General features: G+C 41.2%; 1 protein-coding gene across 10 annotated transcripts in view; it reads left to right on the forward strand.

The window, feature by feature from the left end:
- TP53BP1 (tumor protein p53 binding protein 1) overlaps positions 1–20,584 on the forward strand; it is an 81,425-nt gene that overhangs the window by 45,816 nt on the left and 15,025 nt on the right. For 9 of the 10 annotated variants that reach the window (XM_023558747.2, XM_010598393.3, XM_010598395.3 and 6 more), the window contains 7 exons: positions 3,981–4,038; positions 5,473–5,565; positions 7,546–8,029; positions 12,292–12,444; positions 17,303–17,574; positions 18,222–18,371; positions 18,683–19,113. In XM_023558747.2, the coding sequence (XP_023414515.2) occupies positions 3,981–4,038; positions 5,473–5,565; positions 7,546–8,029; positions 12,292–12,444; positions 17,303–17,574; positions 18,222–18,371; positions 18,683–19,113 (1,641 nt within the window). The remainder of the gene's footprint in view (positions 1–3,980; positions 4,039–5,472; positions 5,566–7,545; positions 8,030–12,291; positions 12,445–17,302; positions 17,575–18,221; positions 18,372–18,682; positions 19,114–20,584) is intronic. The other variant, XM_010598394.3, reaches the window with a different exon arrangement.

The following is a 20,584-nucleotide window of genomic DNA, read 5'->3' on the forward strand; positions in this document are numbered from 1 at the left end:
CCATAGGTCCTATTTCCGGTTTAGGGGGCGTGGCAGTTGTTGAATACTGCTGGACTGGTGTCAGATCAGAGTGGGAAGGGGGGTAGATAAGAGGAAAAGAGGCACTTCTCTCTGAAAGTCCCAGGTCGGGAGGGGTTATTTTGATCCCGCATGGTTAGGTTAGATGCGTTAACTTTCGCAGATCCAGTGCCATTTCCCACTGGCTCCGGAGGCTCGTGCAGACTCTCTGCTGCCCGGTGACTCCTGACGTGGTAAAAGGTGTCCCGAGTGCTACGGCTCGCATGTGCCAGCCAATCCAGCCGGGTGCCAGCTAGCTCAAGTCTGGCTCTTCTTCGCTGCTTCTGAACTGTCTCTCTTTCCCTCTGCCACTCAGTCAGACTCCTCAACTTTTTCTTTGATGTTCAGGGCTCCTAGATTGTCATATATAATCGATTTACTTTTTTTTCCAGTCTTTGTTGTAAGAGGGACCACAGGAAGTGCCTGACTACTCTGCCATCTTGGCCCCCCCCCCAACAATTTTTACATTTATAGTTCAGTGACACTAATTATGTTCATCAGGTTCAGCCATCACTACTGTTCATTTCCAGATTTTCCCATTACCCTTAGCAGAAGCTTAGTGCCCCTGAGCAATGATTTCCTCCTTTTCCCCTCCCTCTAGCCCTGGTAACCTGGTAACTTTGATCTCTATACATTTGCCAACTCCGGATATTCTGTGTAAGTGGGATCATGCAACATTTGCCCTTTTGTGACTGACTCATTTTACGTAGCATAATATTTTCAAAGTTTATCCATGTTGTAGCCCGTATCAGTATTTCATTTCTCTTTATGACTGAATAATATTACATCGTGTATATATGCCACATGTTTATCCATTCATCTGTTGATGGACATTTAGGTTGTTTTCACCTTTTGGCTATTGTGTATAGTGCTGCAGTGAGCATTGATGTACAACTATTTGTATTCCTGCCGTCACCATTTTTGGGTGTATACCTAGTAGTGGAATTGCTGGATCATATGGTACTTCCGTGTTAAACTTTTTGAGGTACTGCTGAACTGTTTCTTCAGGGTGACTGCAACATTCTACAATTCCACCAGCAGTGAATGAGGGTTACGGTTTCCGCACATCCTTACCAATACTTGTTTTCCATTTTTCATAGCCGTCCTAGTGGAAGTGAAGTGGTGTCTCATTGTGGCTTTGGTGGGCATTTTCCTGATGACTAATGATTCTGAGTATCTTTTCTTTTGCCTCCTAACCATTTTGTATCTTCTTTGGTGAAATGCTTATTCAAGCCCTTTACCTAGCTTTTGATTTTTTTGTCTTTTTGTTGCTAAGTTTTAAGAGTTCTTCATATATTCTGGATATTAAACCCTTATCCCATATGTTTCCTAAAATTTTTCTTCCAATCAGTAAGTTGTCTCTTCACTTTGTTGATAAAGTTCTTCAGTGCACAGACATTTTTGTTACTTGTGCTTTCGGTGTCATGCCTAAGAATCCATTGTCAAAAACTCGGTCCTGAAGTATTACCCACCCCTATGTTTTCTTCTAAGAGTTTTATGGTTTTAGTTCTTACAGTTAGGTCCTGGATCCATTTCGTCTTAGTTTTTATATATAGTATGAGATACGGGTCCAGCTTTATTTTTTTACATTTGGAGATCCAGTTGTCCCAGCTCCATTTATTGAAGAGACTGTTCTTTCTCCATTGAATGGACTTAGCACCCTTGCCAAAAATCAGTTGACCATAGATGCATGGATTTATTTTTGGACTCTGAGTTCCATTCCATTGGTCTGTATGTCTGTTGTTATACCAGTACCAGACTGTTTTGATTACTGTAGCTTGATGGCATATTTTGAAACTGGGAAGTCATCCTACTTTATTCGTCCTTTTCGAGATTGCTTTGACTGTTCAGTCCCGTATACATTTGAGGAGTGACTTTTTCATTTCTGCAGAGAAGCTTTTGGAACTTTGATGGGGATCGTATTGAATCCATAGGTTGTTTTGGGTAGTACTGACATTTTATCAGTATTAAGTCTTCCAATCTTTGAACATGGGATGTCCTTCCATTTATTTCAATTTTCTGCCTTATCTTTCAGTAGTGTTTTATAGTTGTTGGTATACAAGTCTTTTACCTTCCTGGCTAAATTTATTCCTAGGCATTTTATTTTTTTTAGGTGCTATTGTAAGTGCAATTGTTTCCTTGTTTTCCTTTTCAGAATGCTCATTACTGATACATACAGGTTCTCAATGTAAAAAAAAAAAAAAAGGTAATTTTAGCTACTGTTTTTTGAGCTCTTACTATACACTGGCACTTACATGTACAGCTCATTAAATCTCGCAACAAACCTGTGAAGTAGATCCTATTATTATCTTCTTTTTACAGATGAGGAAACTGAGGCCCAGGAAGGTTAAGCACCTTCCCCAGAGTCACACAGCTCATAAATGGAGTATCCTGTATTAAAATCCAGGCAGCTGGTTCCAAACTACAATACTATTCTGCTTCTTAATGCTTCGTAATTTGAATCTTAGACCCTTAATAGAAATTAAAATATCACGTTTCCATCCTTATTATCTTCTTCTCTGGAATAAAGTAAATTCTTATTAAGAGAGACAGCATGTCTTAGCCTTTAATGTTACTCTACCTTTAGACCGGAAATACAGCTGGGAAGACATTAAATGGAGCTAAATGTTAGGGATGATCTTATCAGTAAATATTTCTACCTCTCCTAATACTAGGCCCACAGTATCAGGCACTGTACCCACAGCTTTACTTATATTATCTTCACAAAAGACGTATGAGGTTGGTCCTATTTTATCCTTATTTTGTAGGTGAGGAAACGGACTCAGAATGATGAAGTAGTTTACCCCCAGGTTGGACTTTTAAGTGCTCCAGCCAGGGCATGAACAAGGTTTCAGCTTCAGGGCCAGGGGCCTAAACCATTGAACGTAAGCTGCTTCCTTGGCAGACTGTTCAGATTATGTTGGGTAGTGGATATTTTAGAAATGTTTAAAAGCTAAAAAGAAAGACTTGGCGATCTATTTCTGAAAATCAGCCAGTGAAAACCTGATGGATCACAATGGTCCAGTCCACAACCAGTCGGGTGGTACAGACCAGGCAGTGTTTCATTGTGCGTGGTGTTGCCATGAGCCGGGGGTTGACTTGACAGCAGCTAACAGCAATGAAAACTCTCGAGGGTCGTTTTCTCTAAGGCTGGAGTAAATCGTAAGTGAACAAACTTTAATCCTTGACATTAATGGCATTGCTCTGAGGATGTGGGGTTCTTTTTGGTATCACTCTTAGTTCTTTGCTGCAGGTTATTTCTTGAAAATGTGTTTTATTTTTTCAGTATCTTTCCCAAGGCATGGTTGGGAAGAACTTGGGTACTTTCTACTTGTGGGTGCTCTTAAAACTGAACACTACTTAAAATTTGAGCATCAACCTATAACATTTTCCAAGTTTTTTTTTTTTTTTAACTTCCTATATGGGTAGAGGGAAACCCTGGTGGCGTAGTGGTTAAGAGCCACGGCTGCTAACCAAAAGGCTGGCAGTTCAGATCCACCAGGTGCTCCTTGGAAACTCTATGGGGCCGTTCTACTCTGTCCTATAGGGTTGCTATGAGTCAGAATTGACTTGATGGCAGTGGGTTTTTTTTGTTTTGTATGGATAGAGATGAATTATGATTTAGAGCTTTAATTTTTATTTTCAAATGTTACTGCCTAGTAATTTATTGTACTGTATTTCTGACCAAACTGATTAGTCTTCTATTGAAAGTTTGAAAGAAAATTAACTGGCGAATATGAGAAATATTTATACCATTAAATTATAAGACTGTTTTTATGTTCAGTTATTATTATTGCCTATTTCTGTTTCTTTTTGTTAGAAGCTAGGGACAAATACTAGTAGAGTTGTGTGAAGGTTTTTAGGTGTGCTACTAACTGAATTCTGTTTGTATCCTTTCTCTCCTTGCCTTCGTTTTTATTCAGAGCCTGCAACTGGTGAAAGAAAAAATGGATCCACCCCTGTTGCTGAGGCTGTTGCCAGGTAACCAGAGCTGGTTGCTATTTAGAGGCCTTTAGTACAAAGCTACTGGTGATGAGGGGAAAATGATTTATCAGCAGAGAAAAAACTCCAGCGTAAAGGATTTAGCAATGTGTTGAATCTTTGGGCTTTCTTATTAATACTTTCAGATCAATAAAGCATTTGCTATACTTAAAACTAAGGTATTTAAAGGCCTTTCCCTTTCTCTCTCTTGTTCGCATGAAAGTTCCGTTTTTTTCTTTTTCTGTCGATGACACTGAGATTGTTGTTGCTATTGGTGAGGAAATAGAGTTTAACAAGAGGTAGCTGTGGGCCTTGCTCCTCCTGAGACCCCATGCTCAGCCACAGTCTCAGGACATCCTGTCTGCCTGCCAGATTCACTTCTCTGTTGGCCTGTTATTTTTGCTTGGTCATGAATGCTGCAGTGCTCTGAGGATGAGGATGACCCTATCCTGAGGCTTGAGTGGTTATGCTTTGCCACCTGGTGGCTGTGAGAGTAGAATTGTTTCATTTATTTCTGGCATGAGTCTCCAGCATGAAAATACTAGCAGCGGTTAGTGAAGTGCAAGTGAGGATCTTAAATCAGAGGTTAGGCAGGCGCTGTAAATGAGGACAACAGGCTAGGAGTGTGGGGGACCATGGCTGACTCCACGTGTGCTCCATGCCTGTTTCGTTGCCATGAGATGATGCAAGCTTACTCTTCCAAATCTCTAAATTTTTAAAGAAAAATCTAGATTGCTTGGTGGCTCAAATAAAACATATCTGTAGACTGAGTTTGGCCCTCAATTGTGAGTTTTTGACCCCTGTCCGAATCCTTTGATCTGTTCTTAGCTGTGTAGTAGAGTGGTTAGTTGCACACCTCTGGGCTTTGAATGTTAATCTGAAAGATAAGTACATTAGAGTCAGTACTCTCTTGAGTACCCTTTAATGGTATGTAGTGTTTCTGGTTGAAGAAGGGGAGTTTGTATTTGATTTCTTTGTATGCTAGGCACAACTCGTTATTAATCTGCATGTGCCCGTTAAAAAAAAAAAAAAAAAAAGCCCGTTAAGAGGGAACAAATAAGGTCCACATGTTACATGTAGGTGATACGTCTCTTAAATCTCTTTTTATCTATAGGGTCCCCCTCTCTCCTTTCCCTCCGCCATACCCCCCCCCCTTATAATTTATTTGTTGAAGAAACTGAGTTATTTATCTTAGAGTTTCTTACATTCCTTAATGTGGTCTTTTATCTACCTTACTCCTGTGCATCGTCCTTGAGAGTTTTTTGTTATGCTAATTTGAAACAAGTATGAGGAAGTTCATTTTGGATTAAGGCAAGTTCAGAGTTTGGAATGTAGAGAAAGGATTTTATCCCTTTTGTGCATAGAAGGATAATCTCCAGAGGCACGTTTCCTTTCAAAACTAACGCAGTGTGTTGCTTTAATTTATTATGTTAGTTCCCAGAAGACCATGTCTGTGTTTAGCTGCATCTGTGAAGCCAGGCAAGAGGAGGAGGCACGAAGTCAGGATCCCCGCTCTGTACCCATCAGGCGAGCATTATTTTCACAGCAGTTTTCGGGCTATATTGATTCACAAAATGGTTGACATGAAAATATATTTATTGCTACCATTTTGTGAGCTAGAGTTTACTTTTGTGTCTGCAGGACTATGGCATATTCTAGGTGGATTCGTAAATTAGATGTCTTAAGAAATTTTATTAAATATTTTAGGGAGCCTTGATGGCACAGTGGTTAAGAGCTGGACTAGTAACTGAAAGGTTGGTGGTTCAAATCCACTAGCCACTACATGGGAGAAAGATGTGGCAGTCTGCTCCCATAGGGAGTTACGGCCTTGAAAACCCTGTGGTGCAGTTCTGCTTTGTCCTGTAGGGTCGCTGTGGACTCAGCGGCACTGGGTTTTGGTTATTTTATGAGCTTGAGTTTATTTTTTTATTTGAGGGACTATGACATATTCTAGGTGGATTTATAAATGAGATGTCTTAAGAAATTTCATTAAATATTTAATAAGGAGTTTTTTTTTCTTTATCTGCCAGTTCTTATTTCAGTTTGAAATGACTCAGTCTTCGTAAACTTATACAAAGAATTTATATAATTCTACATTTCTAAGGGAGCCCTGGTGGCGCAGTGGTTAAGCGTTTGGCTGCTAACCAAAATGAGTTTGCCAGGTTCTCTTTGGAAACCTACAGGGCAGTTCTACTCTGTCCTATATGGTCGCTGTGAGTTGGAATCAACTTTACGGCAACAAGTAATGACATTTCTAAGAGTATTCCTTAATTTCTTACTTTTGGAAATAATGTTTTCTTTTACCAAACCTTTTATTTCTTGTAAGTTTCCATAGGGCATATTTTTCTTTTACAAAATTTATAGTTACTCAGAGTTGACGAAATTAAGATTTTCTCATAATCTCTTTACTTCATAATACCTTGAAACAGCTCTGAAGCAGGAAAAAAAAATCTACTTACAAGGTGTTTCTTCTCTATTTGAATAAAGAGTAGCTTGTTTGTAATACATGATTCTCAGTGTTAACGTAGGACAATGAATGACTTTAAAATAAGCTGGCGTTTAATTAGAGGTGATATTTTTCAACTCAAGAATTTAGTGATTTTTTTAAATTATGTAATGTGATAATGTTTTGTCTGTCAGTAGGTATATTTCTAATAGTGGTATTGGTAGCATAGTTTGTACATTCGTTATTGATAGAAATACTTAGAAGAAACATTTCATTGCTTTAAATTGGCATTCTGATTGTGAAACGTCTGCTGATTGATATTCTTGGGAATCAGATGACCCAGATGGTAAGGATTTTATATCCTCTATTGCATGGGAAAGCTTGTTACGTGAAATTCCACTTGATATTTGTGGAATAACTGACACCCAGATGGGAAGACTAATGAAGAGAAGTGTGCTGTATCTTGACAAGTGCCTTTGAGGAAACACGTCATTCTGAAATGGCTAACTGTGGATATATCAGTATGGGTAGCAAAGCTAGAATCTCACAACTTTATCCTTCACCAGTTAGATTTCTTTTCCTAAAATTATTGGTCATGAGGGGGTGAATAATGTCTAGAATGCTAGGAGTCAGTTAAAAAATGTTAAAACCATCATTAAGCCAAATGAGACATTTTGACCTAATTGATCTTTTTTTGAAGTAGACTCCTAAACTGCTTTTCAGTGTTTATGACTTCAGCAATGCCTTTGCATCTTTTTGTTTACCTCCTTTTCCTGCGTCAAGTTTCAGAGGTCATAGCTAGTGCTGGGAAGAAGTTTTACGGCTCTTGTCTTCTGTCATCATGGTAGAATAGCTGCACGTTCCGTTATGTTTCACAGCAGTCAGATGACGAGAAGCCTCACGAGGTGATATGCTTGGCCACCTTACGTGGCTGCCTTCATTATTTCTCCAATTGAGAAAATATGGTTCTATCCTGCCAGTGTTGACACATACACACGGTGCAAACACATTTACACACTCTTACGTACTTGACATAGTTTCTTTATGCGGTTGATTTTCAGGGGGAACTTACTCCATTTTCCAAGTACTCAAGAAGAAGCGGAGAAGGAAAAATTGGAGGGTGACCAAAGGACTAGGCAGAGTCAACAGCCTTTGAAGGCCATTGCTGCTGCCAAGGACACTGCTTCTCCTACCTCCCAGCAAATGGCCACACAGGGGCTGTCCAGTCCTCAGGGAGAAGCAATGGAGACTGATGTGTCAGAAGGCCAGAAAGGAGGACAGAATACCAATCAGGAAAAACTTAGTAAGGCCTTGATTGAAAGGCCCAGACAAAATAACGTAGGAATCCAGACCATGGCGTGTTCTCCATGGGCACCAGAAACTGCTTCAGCAGCAACCCAGACCATAAAGAATGTGTGTGAGCAGGGCACCAATACTGTGGAACAGAACTCTGGAAGACAAGATGCCATGGTTCAGACTGAGAAGGGGAGTGGTGAGAAACTGGCCAGTGCTCCTGGGGACGATACGGAGTCGCTCCATAGCCAGGTGAGAGAACATAATTGGGTGCCTCGGGGGCCCTGTTTTCAACTCTCTGGCTTCCTAGAGAGTTTTCAGGTGTGACACTTCTATCTCATGATAATTCTTAACAGTTTTGTATAGGCCAGTGGTTAAAAGACAAAAACTATCCAGGATAGAGATACGGTAGTGAAAATAGTGGGTAACTGCAGCTAATGGGCAGTGTTTTAGGGAAAATGAAATAGTGCTAGAGTTTTTCAGGTAGGCCTTTACTGGAAAAGAAAACCAGGAAGATAGCCTGGGCTCTATAATAATATTCTTCAGTGTTCAGTCTTTTCCTTCTGCTCTTAATCGTTTTAAACCATTGAAACTATTTTCTTCTCCTCGAGTCTGTTTCATTGTGGTCCCCAGGACTTGAGAGAGTAGAAAGTAAAGGGAGAAAGAGTAGAAGAAGAAAACAAAGAACATTAACAGGAATAGAGAAAGATAGGGAGAAGTCTCCAGGTGGCTAGGGACTATAGATGAGAAGATAAGCCTAGAGATAATGGGAGGGAGATAATCAAAGGCGACAGAAGTGAGGCTGGAGGAAGAACAGGTTCCGAGGAGTAGGGTAATAGAGATGTGTAGGTGCTAAAAGGAATTGAGGCAGTAAGAGGAGAAGTGGTGCTGGTAAAAATGCACCTGTTAACAAATAAGAGCACGTTCATAAATTTGATCGGGAAGCTGTGGGGTGCGTGGCAGGGAAGATTTGGAAGCTAATAATAGCGGTTAAATTGCCTTTTCAGTTGCTCTGATAGGTCATCTCAGTAGCGATGTACCTCTCATTCTGATTGTCCAAGTTGTCTGTCTTACAAAAGCAGCATTATTCCTGTTCATTGAACGTCTGTAGTATATCAGCATTGTGCTCAAGGCAACCCATGAGGTTGGTATTATTATTCCCATTTCACAGGTAAAGAAACCAAGCTGAAGCGAGGTTAAGTAACTTGCCCAAGATTTTGAATTTGAACTCAGCATATCTGACTCCAGAATCGGTATTCTTTTCACTATGCTATGTTGCTTTTTTTTAAAATTGTGATCTGTGTAGTCTTTTTCTGTTTATCTGTGCCTCTCCAGGGCCTCTAAAGATTCTCTTTATATTAGACTTTTGTAGTAACACAGTCTCAGTGACCTAAGAAATTATCAGCTCTTGCAAATTTGAAATTTGGTAAAACCTGCAAAAGTTGGAATCTGTGTAAGGCAGAAACCTATCAGAGAAGGAAAACTGAAATGTTTTCCACTAAAATGAATGATAGAAAGGTGGTAAGACTGCACCCTGTCAAAGGTGGAAAACTTGTAAGACCTGGAAAAACAAGGCAGTCCCATAGAATTCCAGTTCTCACAGGTTTCACTGTAGTATAGGTTTTTAGATTTAGGGGCTATGGCATATCAGAGCCCTATTTTGCTTCTGTTTATATTCATGCTTAATTTAAAATGTTTGCATTCTGTCACATAATACATTGGTTTCCCTGCCTTTAGAGAAAGAGTTAAACTTGATCTTAAAGATAGTAGTCATGTGAGAGTCACTAGCTTTTATTTTCCTTTACTTTCTTCTAGTCTCCCAGCAGTGGGTTTTTTTTGGGTTAGTCTCCCTCTGTAAAATAGGGGGAATAATCTCTGCTCATCTCAGTGTGATGATGGGCGACGGTGAGCCAAGTGGTTAAGGTCCAGGGTTTGGAGTCAGACTAGGTTTGAATCCCCACTGTATCAATTTTTCTCTTTGACCTTAGGGAAGTTTCGTAACCTCTCTGTGCCTCAGTTTCCTCATCTGTATGAAAGAGGATAATAATACGGAACTACCACAGTGGGGTATCGTGAGGACTAAATGACATAAGTCATGCCAAGCACTTAGCACTGGGCCTGCACATAGCAGGTGCTCAGTGTGTGTTGGCTGCTGCTGCTACCTGTGTATTATTGTTGTTATTACTGTCACTACTACTACTGCCAGTCAGCACTACAGCCTCTGCTGAAAACACGCACACACAGTGCAGTAACACATTTAAGACTCGTTGCTCCTGCTGAGATAGGAAAGGTACTAGAAGAATATAAATGCTGGGTGCTGTAACAGAAATTAGGATCGATGTGCCATTTTTTGAAGAATGGGTGGAAACTGAGGAAAGCTGTATGGAGGTTTCCCAAGAGTGCCGGAGCTTTCTGTCCCCTGCGGTGCAGATAGTCTCAGGCCAGCTCTAGTAAAGAAGCATAGGCAGCCTACTTTGTCATGATTTAAGTTTGTGTTGATGTATCACTGGGCCTGGACCAGGTTTTCTCTGAAGAGAAGTCTGCTTTTATTTTCATTTTGTCTTCTTCCGTTATTAATGACAAGTCCTCAAGTTATCTGTCTTTACAGCAATCTCTTTTCAGAAGACTATTTGGAGAGAGAGTAAGTGTAGCTTTTTTTTTTGGTCTGCCTCTTTCCCTCCTTTCCTTTCTTATTCTGTCAGACATGTTTAAGTTGGTGTCTCTGTTGCAGTGATCATTTGAATGGCTGTGTGGAAGAATGCAGAGACATGCAATGAAACCTTTTAGATGCCTATTCACGGACTAACTCTCTCTGTAGTGCGCAGTAGTCAGACTGTGGGTGCTGGCGGGACGACTGGGCTGTCCGGGTTCTGATCGGGGCACTCTCGTGATTGGGGTATGACAGGCCAATTCTCTGATCCGTTCATTAACCAGAGTTGTTACAGAAATGTTTTAAGGGATAACTAATGGTTGAATAAACTTCTCTGTTTTTGATTTTATTTATATTTATTCACAAAATTTACACATCTCTATTTTAGCAGATATTTCATCCCTAAGGATGATGGTGGAATGGGAATTATTCAGATAAATTATTGAAAGCTTTAGTAAATTTAGGAACATTACCACCATCTTGTCAAGAAAAGCCCAGAATCAAGCATTATTGGAGTAGTACATGAATTCTTTTTAAAGATTTGGCCACCTTGATGCTGACTGCTGAAAGTAAAACCGGCCTACCGTGGGGGAAATAAGGTGGGAGACAAAGGGTGTATTTTGTTGCCCTCGGAATTGCAGAGCCAGAACGGGGCTCACATGTGGATAAATGTGATAGAGGCATGGTGAGAAAGCATATATTTGTTAAGAAACACAAGACTGAAATTTTAGCATGTTGTTGGCCACAGGCAGGTCCTACGTAATAAAGGCTGGAGTGCTCAAAGAAACTGATGATTGGAGGTAGTAAGTAGGGCTTTACTAAGAAGTCATCTTTTTTTTTTAATTATCTGAATCTCACTAAAGCATGAACTCGGGGGTTATCTGTAAATAAAAAATTGTAAACACAGAATAATGCATTTGGGTGCTATTTTAGTTAATCCAGTTTATTTGAATGGAGGTTGTCTTAGTTACATTTTTTGTGAATCAGAGATAATGCATTTGAATTATATCAGAAGTATTGAATATATTATACCTGTCCTGAATTTTCCATCAGGTATTTATGTCTAACACAGTGCCTGGTACCCATAAGTTTTTATGTTCAGAAAATGTGTAATGTTTTTTGAATGAAAGAGGCTCAGTCTCCCTAAATAATTGTATGAAACAGTTGTCGTAAATACGGGGTCTTATTTTAACAATTTAACTGCATACATATTCTTTGTAGTAGAACTAGATACAGAATTCTAATTTGGTAATATTTCTTGTTTCTGGACACTAGGTCAACTCTCTAGCCATAATCTATTCTTTGGAATAGATTAAATATTTCATATTTAATTCTGGGAGAGATCAGTGTACCTTGTTCCAGGTATAAATAAACTATGGTTTTCACTACTAATGCAGGAAAAACAGACTTCACAGAGATGAGCAGGTATGTCATTCTGGTTTTATGTAAAGGATTAGGGAATACCCTCCTCTTTTCAGAAAATTCTAAAGAGCCGTTGCAAGTATAAACTTGTATACTAATTGACGAGCCAGCATCAAAATCAAAGGAATTATAGTCTAAAAATAATGTACTTTTTAGAGATCTAAAGTTTACCTAAATATCCCCAGATATAAGTGGTAGATGTCAAGATTTTGGTTTAGACAGGAAGAAGTCATTTTATGTCATGCTGATACAAACTGCTCTTAGCATCTGGCTGTACAAGTCCATGTCTGGTCTTACCTGTAGGTGAATAGAAAACAAAGCAGCTGGAAAATTCTGTCACACTAGATTCATGGAATCTCTGAACAATGCTCGTCGTGAAGTTGATCTGTGATTCTGTCAGTTCACACTGAGACCTGTGCTGTGTTCTATTTCCACATCTCAGGGAGAGGAAGAATTTGACATGCCTCAGCCTCCACATGGCCATGTCTTGCATCGCCACATGCGAACCATCCGTGAAGTGCGCACACTTGTCACTCGCGTCATCACAGATGTGTATTATGTGGATGGGACAGAAGTAGAAAGAAAAGTAACTGAGGTAACCCTGAGTCTGTGTGGCAACTTTCTTTTCATAGAAAAATCACTCTGGCTCCCTCTTTTCTGTGCTGCTGACTAATAACATTTCGTTTTCCTTCATCTTTTTTTTTTTTTTAATCAGAAAACAAAAAGAGTAACGACAACAAGATATAAGAACTGGGTTAGAAACAAGGTCCCAAATTCTGTCTTTCCCAGCCCTGGGTTTGCTGTTGATGTTTGGCCAGTTACTTCACCAGTTCCATCATGCTTTCCTTTTCTGTAAAGAACAGATTGATATCTCTAAGTCTCTCTCATGTATAAGTAAAAAACATTTTATATACTATTTTTAATCCCCCAAAATTCGAATGAGATTTAGAACTCCCTGTTTAGCTGCATGCTTGTCCTCACTGTTTTCTCATGTGTTTACTCTTTGTGTTCTTTCTGGGCTCCACGCATGTATGGTTATGGACCTGTGGGTAAGAAATGCGCCTTCACTTCGTAGTGCATTTCATTATGGACTAATTTCTAATGTCGGAATAGCATTGACATTTATGGGCTGTTTGTTATGCTTGATAACATCACATGCTCACTTTATTTAAAACTAATACTAGCTGGGATTAGACAGCTTTTCTCAAAAGTCTGGGAGCTTTCCTGGTGTACATGTTAAGATATGGGAACCATTTTATTAGTTGATAAGAGACACAATTGTTTTCTTTCGTCTTTTTTTTTTTTTTTTTTTGATTCACCCAGGTACTTTACTTCTATCTGCTAGCCATATAGGCAGTTGTGCCCAGAGAGAATTACTCTGATATGTGGTTTTAGGAGCCCTGGTGGTGCAGTGGTTAAGAGCTCAGCTGTGAACCAAAATGTCGACAGTTTGAATCTACCAGCTGGTCCTTGGCAACCTTATGGGGCAGTTCTCTGTCCTGTAGGGTCACTATGAGTCAGAATTGACCCACCGGCAATGGGTGTATGGTTTTATTAAATGGGACCTATGACTGCTGTGGTAGAGCAGTGGGCCGTTGTAGCCCTGATGTCAGATAACATTGGACATTAATTTGAGAAATTGTCTTTACTGATTATACACCAGATTCCAGAAATACTCCTTTAAAGTGTTGATTTATCTTCAGTTTTATGTTTGTAGAATTTTTTTCAATATTATTACTATTTTGGAAAAATTACAAACTTAGCAGCTTTATAGAAAAACAATTTGCTTTACAAAAAATTTTTGTAGTCCACATTGAACTCTGCCACGTACTGTATTAGTTATTATACATATTACTTCATTTAATATCTTACATAGTTCTTTCTAAAGTGTATTTCTGGAATCAGCAGGCCTGCCAGATATGCTGAGGGAAAAAAGGCTTGGTAGATGTGAGTTCAGCAACACCACAGGCTGTAATTCCTTCCCCTGGTGGAATTCACATTGCGTATTACCATGTTAAAGGTTCTGTGAAGTCCTTTAGTAAAGATACCTATTTTATTCCGTTTAACCAGCATTTCCCAAATTTATTTGACCATTGAACTTTGTTTTTAGGCAATACTTGTTATGCTCTTGTGGAACATAGTTTGGGAAGCACTGCCGTGATTTAAGTATGATAATAATAGTGACTAACATTTATTGAGCCCTTACTGTGTGCCAGGCTCTCTTCTAAGGACTTTAAGTGAATTGATTTATTCAGTTCTCATAACACTTTGCAGATGAAGAAACTGAGGCATAGCAAGTTGAAGTAACTTGCTTAAGGTTATACAATTAATAAATAAAGGAACTGGAATTCCTCCCAGGCAAACTAGCTCCAGGGCCTCCATTTCTTACCACTATGTTATGCTGTCTCTGCAGGGCAGAAATAATAGGCATCAAAAGAAAGGCACATATCATGGTAGTTCAGAGGAGTAAGAGACTCATCTGAAGGGAATTTTGATAAAGTCTTTCTGGATGAGATGGCATTAGAGTTGGGCATTAAAGGTTTTAGATATTGGGAAATAAGGGGAAGGGGCATTCCATGAGGAAGGCCTGGTGAGCAAAGACACAGAGCACCCAGGAGGGAATAGTCTAGCTGGTGGGCAGCACTTAGATGTGTAGGAGAGTGAAGGTAGACAGGTGTGTGAGGCCAGATCATGGATCCAGTGAACTCTAGGAAATACCCCTAAGTGTAAAGCTATCCCATGCTCAGGGAAGGAAGAAGAAACATAACTATGAAGAAATTTCCTTCCCTTGCCTCTTCTTTTGTGGCCCTTGTTTCTTTGTAAGTTGTTAAAGATTTTGTTCGTTTACTTACCAGTGGCTTCTTTAGCACTGGGACTATGATGATAAGAAGACAGTGTCCCTGTGCTCCAGGAACATAGGGTTGACAGGCAGTAAATCCAGAACTTGTTGATTGCTATGGTGCAGGTGTGGAGAGGGTGTGTTAGAGAGGATGGAGCCTGTAAGCCTATCTGAAGGAGCTAAAAGGCCACACCAAAGAGGGAGTGCTCAAAAAAGTGTGGCAGATAATATTGAGAGGATGAGAGAGCAGGACTCTGCAAGCAGAATGAAAAGTCCTGTAAATATGTAGATAGTGTGGTATGCTTGGTGAATGTCTAGAAGGTCAGTATGACAAGATTGTGTAGGGTGGAGAGTAGTGAGAGAGGACGCTGGGGAGAGGTTGGTCAGAACCCAGAGCATAAAGGGCTCTGTATATTGTAGGAAGAAGTTGAGATTTTCATCTTCTGTGTGATGGGTAGCCTTTAAAGAATTTTGGGCAAGTGAGAATTTTGGGCTCAGATTTGCCTGTGGGAAAGGTCAGTGTGACAGTAGATTGGAGTGGGTTGAGACTAGAGGTATAGCTCAGGAAAGAGGTAATGAATTTCAGATTGGGACAGTAGCAGGAGGAGTTTGAGAGGAGAGAAGTAGATGGAATAAAACCTGTGTAAGGTGGAAACCTGTCAGAGAAGGAAAACTAAAATATTTTCCACTAATAGCTATAGAAGAGTGGCAAGACTGCACCCTGTCAAAGGCACAAAACTTGTGAGACTTGGAAAAACAAGGTAGTCCCATAAGTTCCAGCTCTCACAGGTTTCACTGTACAAGAAATATTTTGAAAGTAATATTGATAGGATCTGATGAATTCCTGAATGTAGGGGTTAAGGGAGAGGGAGGAATCTAACATGATTCCTGCAGGGTGGGGAGGAGAGTTGCCTTGGGCAGCTGGATGGTTGGTGGTCCCATATACTAAGATGGAGAATATAAACAGGCTACTGGTTTGAGATGAAGATCCTTCATACATATTTACTGAGGGACTGTTTTGTGGCAGGCACTGAGCTAGATGTGGGGGATACTTTGGTCTTAGAACCCTTTCCCACTGAGCATCACTTCACCTCAAAAGCTTCTTAAACCTGAGCTCAAGGCAGCCACAACCAATCCATCAAAGTAGGCATGTGAGATAGAACCAGTTTGACATTCATGTGGTCTATAAATACTGAAAACACATTTCTCTGTTGGTTTTTTTTTTTTAATTTTTGTGCTTTAAGTCAAAGTTTACAATTCACGTCAGTTTCTCATAAAAAAGCTTATACACAGATTGTTATGTGACCCTGGTTGCTCTCCCTATAATGTGACAACACATTCCTCTTTTCCACCCTGTATTCCCTGTGTCCATTCATGCAGCTCCTGTCCCCCTCTGCCTTCTCATCTCGCCTCCGGGCAGAAGCTGCCCACTTAGTCTCATGTGTCTACCTGAGCCAAGAAGCTCACGCCTCACCAGTATCATTTTATGTCTTATAGTCCAGTCTAATCTTTGTCTGAAGAGTTGGCTTCGGGAATGGTTTTAGTTTTGGGCTAACAGTTCAGGGGCCATGTCGTCTGGGATCCCTCCAGTCTTAGTCAGACTGTTAAGTCTGGTTTTTTTACTAGAATTTGAGTTCTGCACCCCATTTTTCTCCTCCATCAGGGACTCTCTGTTGTGTTCCCTGCCGGGGCAGTCATTAGACACCATCTAGTTCTTCTAGTCTCAGGCCGATGGAGTCTCTGGTTTATGTGGCCCTTTCTATCTCTTGGGCTCATTTTCCTTGTGAAAATGTATATATTTTCGTCACAACCTCTTTGTTCTTCATTTTTCCAAACAGTTATTCCGTTTTAGCCTATAAGTTTCCATTTCCTTGATCTCTTATTGAAAGGTAATAAAAAATAACTAATGTAAAAAAAGAAAATGTAGAATGCTACCGACTACTAATCAAGTACCTAGTAGGGCTCCTAACTGTTGATCATTTTCCTTTAACCTACCTACCTCCTTACCTGTCTTTGTTCAGACGGGGAATTACCTCTGTCCTCTGGGCTAGAATTCTTGTTGGTTTCTCAGTAGCCAGAGCTTGTGAACTTGTCTAATAAAATGATAATTTAACTTAGTTCAGTATAGCAGCCTCTCTCTTTCCAATCTAGTGCCACCTTTATTTTATTTTTTATTGAGGTATAATATATTCCCAGAAAATGCACAGATCTTAAATGTTCAGTTTAGTAGGTTTTGACAGTTTACACACCTATGTGTTGGAATCAACTTGACAGCAGTGGGTTTTTGGTTTTGGATGTAACCACTCTCCATGAGCCCTGGTGGTGTAGTGGTTAAGAGTTCAGCTGCAAACCAAAAGATCGGCAGTTTGAATCCACCAGCTGCTCCTCAGAAACCCTGTGGGGCAGTTCTACTCTGTCCTGTAGAGTCACTACGAGTCAGAACTGACTCGACAGCCTCTAACAAAGGTAACAAAAACCACTACCCAAAACAAGATATAGAGCATTTTCCTCCTGAAATTCCCACCTTTCCTGCAGTCTGGGATTTTCCAGCCATTGTGTTAGCATTATGTTGTCGTGGCTTCTCTCAGCTTCTGTATCCATTTCTTCCTTTCAGGAGACTGAAGAGCCAGTTGTAGAATGTCAGGAGTGTGAAACTGAAGTTTCCCCTTCACAGACTGGGGGCTCCTCAGGTGACCTGGGGGATATCAGCTCATTCTCCTCCAAAGCATCCAGCTTACACCGCACGTCAAGTGGGACGAGTCTCTCAGCCATGCACAGCAGTGGCAGCTCAGGGAGAGGAGCCGGACAACTCAAAGGGAAAACCAGCGGGACAGAACCCGTAGATTTTGCCTTACCCAGCTCCCGAGGAGGCCCAGGAAAACTGAGGTGCAGACAGGGTCTCCAGAGGGAGAGCCACAGCAGGGGCAGGGTTGCTGGCATTTTAATATCACAGGAAAAGGGGAGTAATGGAAATCCGCCCCATCCTTCACCTAGGATAAATCCACTCCTCGTTTTCATTTGTCCTGTCCTATTTTTTATTTTGGGTTTGCATGGGAGGTAGGGTGGAGCCCTCTGGGAGGTAGACTTTGTTGGTAAAGAAGCTCCTGAGAAAATGTGGAAAAACAGGTAATGGGATTTGGGAAGGCTGTAGTCTGCAAGTGTTTTGGTTGGGAATACAGAAAGTTTGGGGATAGTAGCCCCAGCTGGATACTTCTCTTAGCTTTTTGTTTTGTCCTCTGCTGGTGTCCAGAGCCTGAAGTAGGGGAGAAATGGGCGTGCTGTGTTTGAGGGCAGCAGTAGGAAGGTTTGTTAGGAGGGAATAAGCTCACATGGAGGAGAAAGTCCTTCGCTTGTCATCCCGTGCTGCCCACTTCCTGGCCGAGATTTTGGTGGTGGGTGTGTCACCAGCTTCCTGCTGCCCTGGAGACCCAGCACATGTTGGCCTGGCATATGGTCTGAGGGTCAGGGGGAGACTTTGTGAAGAAAGGATTCAGTAGCAGGCGCTATCAGACTAACCTGTCTTCATTCTCTAGTCCTAGAAAAGGGGTCAGTCAGACAGGGGTGCCAGTGTGCGAGGAGGATGGCGACGTGGGCCTTGGCGTCAGACAGGGAGGGAAGGCTCCAGTCACGCCTCGTGGGCGCGGGCGAAGGGGCCGCCCGCCTTCTCGGACCACTGGAACCAGGTACCCGGGTAGTGTGAGATAAATCTAGTCTGTGACTTCTTTAGAAAAATAAAAAGGGAGTAGAGAGCAGAGAGGGGAGTAGAGAGTATGTGGGGTGTCAGGAGGGAGAAGAGGGACCCACATTGATTGGGGAGTGGGCAGGGATCAGAGTGAGTCCACTGGAAGACCAGGCTCATGCCTGTGATGGGGTTATCAGAGAATGGGCTAAAGAGACCCATGGACAGAGAAATGGGAAGATGTAGTAGTATGTATGTATGTATTTTCCCTGTTTTTATTCTCGCTGCCTTATCCTATCTTTTCTCTCTCTTCAGAGAAACAGCTGTACCTGGGCCCTTGGGCATAGAGGACATTTCACCCAACATGTCTCCGGACGATAAATCCTTCACCCGTATTGTGCCCCGAGTACCAGACTCCACCAGACGAGCAGACGTGGGTGCTGGTGCTTTGCGTCGCAGCGACTCTCCAGAGATACCTTTTCAGGCTGCTGCTGGCCCCTCTGATGGCTTAGATACCTCGTCTCCAGGGAACAGTTTTGTAGGGCTTCGAGTTGTAGCCAAGTGGTCATCCAATGGCTATTTTTACTCTGGGAAAATCACACGAGATGTTGGAGCTGGGAAGTATAAGTTGCTCTTTGATGATGGGTACGAGTGCGATGTGTTGGGCAAAGACATTCTGTTGTGTGACCCAATCCCGCTGGATACTGAAGTGACCGCCCTCTCGGAGGATGAGTATTTCAGTGCAGGTAATAAAAGGAGCGTGGTCTGTAGAGATTTGCTGTACCGTGGGGCAACTACCAAAAGCTTTCATTCAAGCCTGGTTATTTTTCTGGGGTCTCTGCAGTCAGGGATTCTTTCCTGCAACACTGGTTACTCTCACAACTGACTGCTTGGTTTGTTTGTTTGTTTGGAACTTGTTTGTATTTATAATAAACATTTTATTTTGGAATAATTTTAGATGTACAGAAAAGTTGCAAAGACGGTGCACAGAGTTCCCATATACCCTTCCCTCAGCTTCTCTTGTTAACATCTTTCATTAACATGGTACCTTTGTCACAACCAAGAAGCCAGTGTCGGTACATTGCTGTTAACTAAACTCCAGACTCTATTTGGATTTCACCAGTTTTTTTTTTTAAGTAGCCAGTTCTCTGTATTGGTGATGATGAGGGATTTGTGTGTCTTCTTACTGTCTCATGTTCTGATTCTTTGACTATATTGTCCTTTCTAATGAACCAATTTGGAGATACATGTTTGTGTTGAGTTGCTCATTGACAAAGACATCATATCTGGGGATTTTGGGGAACAGATTGGGATATAATGAGCAAAAATGCTTTTACTTGAAGCCTCTCCAGGCTCTCTTGTGATTTGGAATCCTCTCCTCTGAGTAGTTGCTCTTTGCTCCTTTGTTTCAGTGTCAAACGGGCCACTTCACCTTCCAGTTCTGGATAACACCATTAGCTGTGCGTGGCATCAGTTTGGAGTAGCACACAGATTGTGTGTATTCATGTATTCGTTCTGCTCTCAGGTGTGAAAGCTGCTCTCGTAGGTCCTCTTTGGCTCTCTTGCAGCAAAGGTAGACAATCCTGTATCCAGAGTGAATCATGACATCAGGGATGGGGGCTTTATGTCCCAGTAACGGAGGCTACTAGTGTCGACACTGGCCTGGGTTTAGTTCTGGTAGTTCTTCAGTAGCATGGAGTGTATTGTAGGCCTTGAGCTTCTGTGTGTTTAGTTTGGCAATAGAGAGTTAAGCCAGAGGTTGAGCAAGCAAGGAGAAAGAGATTATTCTGTGGCATAGATGAGAGAACCATGGCCTCCTTTGACCTTTGCAGTCCTTCCTTGGTGGGGTAGGCTCTGTATCTCTTTCTGCCCTTCGTTCCAGTAGCAGCTAACGGGAGAGATTAAAATGTAACTTTCTGTTTATAGAAACGAAAAAGTGTTCCTATTGCCTTGTTTTTATATCGTATACATACATCTTTTTAGACTAACACAGTCCTGTGAATGGCTTGTTGATTGACATCTGGAAAGCACTGTTGTTGCTTTCAGAGGATTGGACATAGGTTTTACTCAAGATCACACAGCTTGGTGGTAGGAGAATTAGACCTAGACTTAGGTCTCCTGAATTTTAGCAGCTTTTCATTTACCTCACCTTGTGTTCCTTCTAACCTAAAGGCCCTACCTTCAGGCCTTGGATCAGAACAAGAGCGGAAAAGCAGA

This window comes from Loxodonta africana, chromosome 10 (genome assembly GCF_030014295.1).
Source record: "Loxodonta africana isolate mLoxAfr1 chromosome 10, mLoxAfr1.hap2, whole genome shotgun sequence".
Taxonomy (NCBI): domain Eukaryota; kingdom Metazoa; phylum Chordata; class Mammalia; order Proboscidea; family Elephantidae; genus Loxodonta; species Loxodonta africana.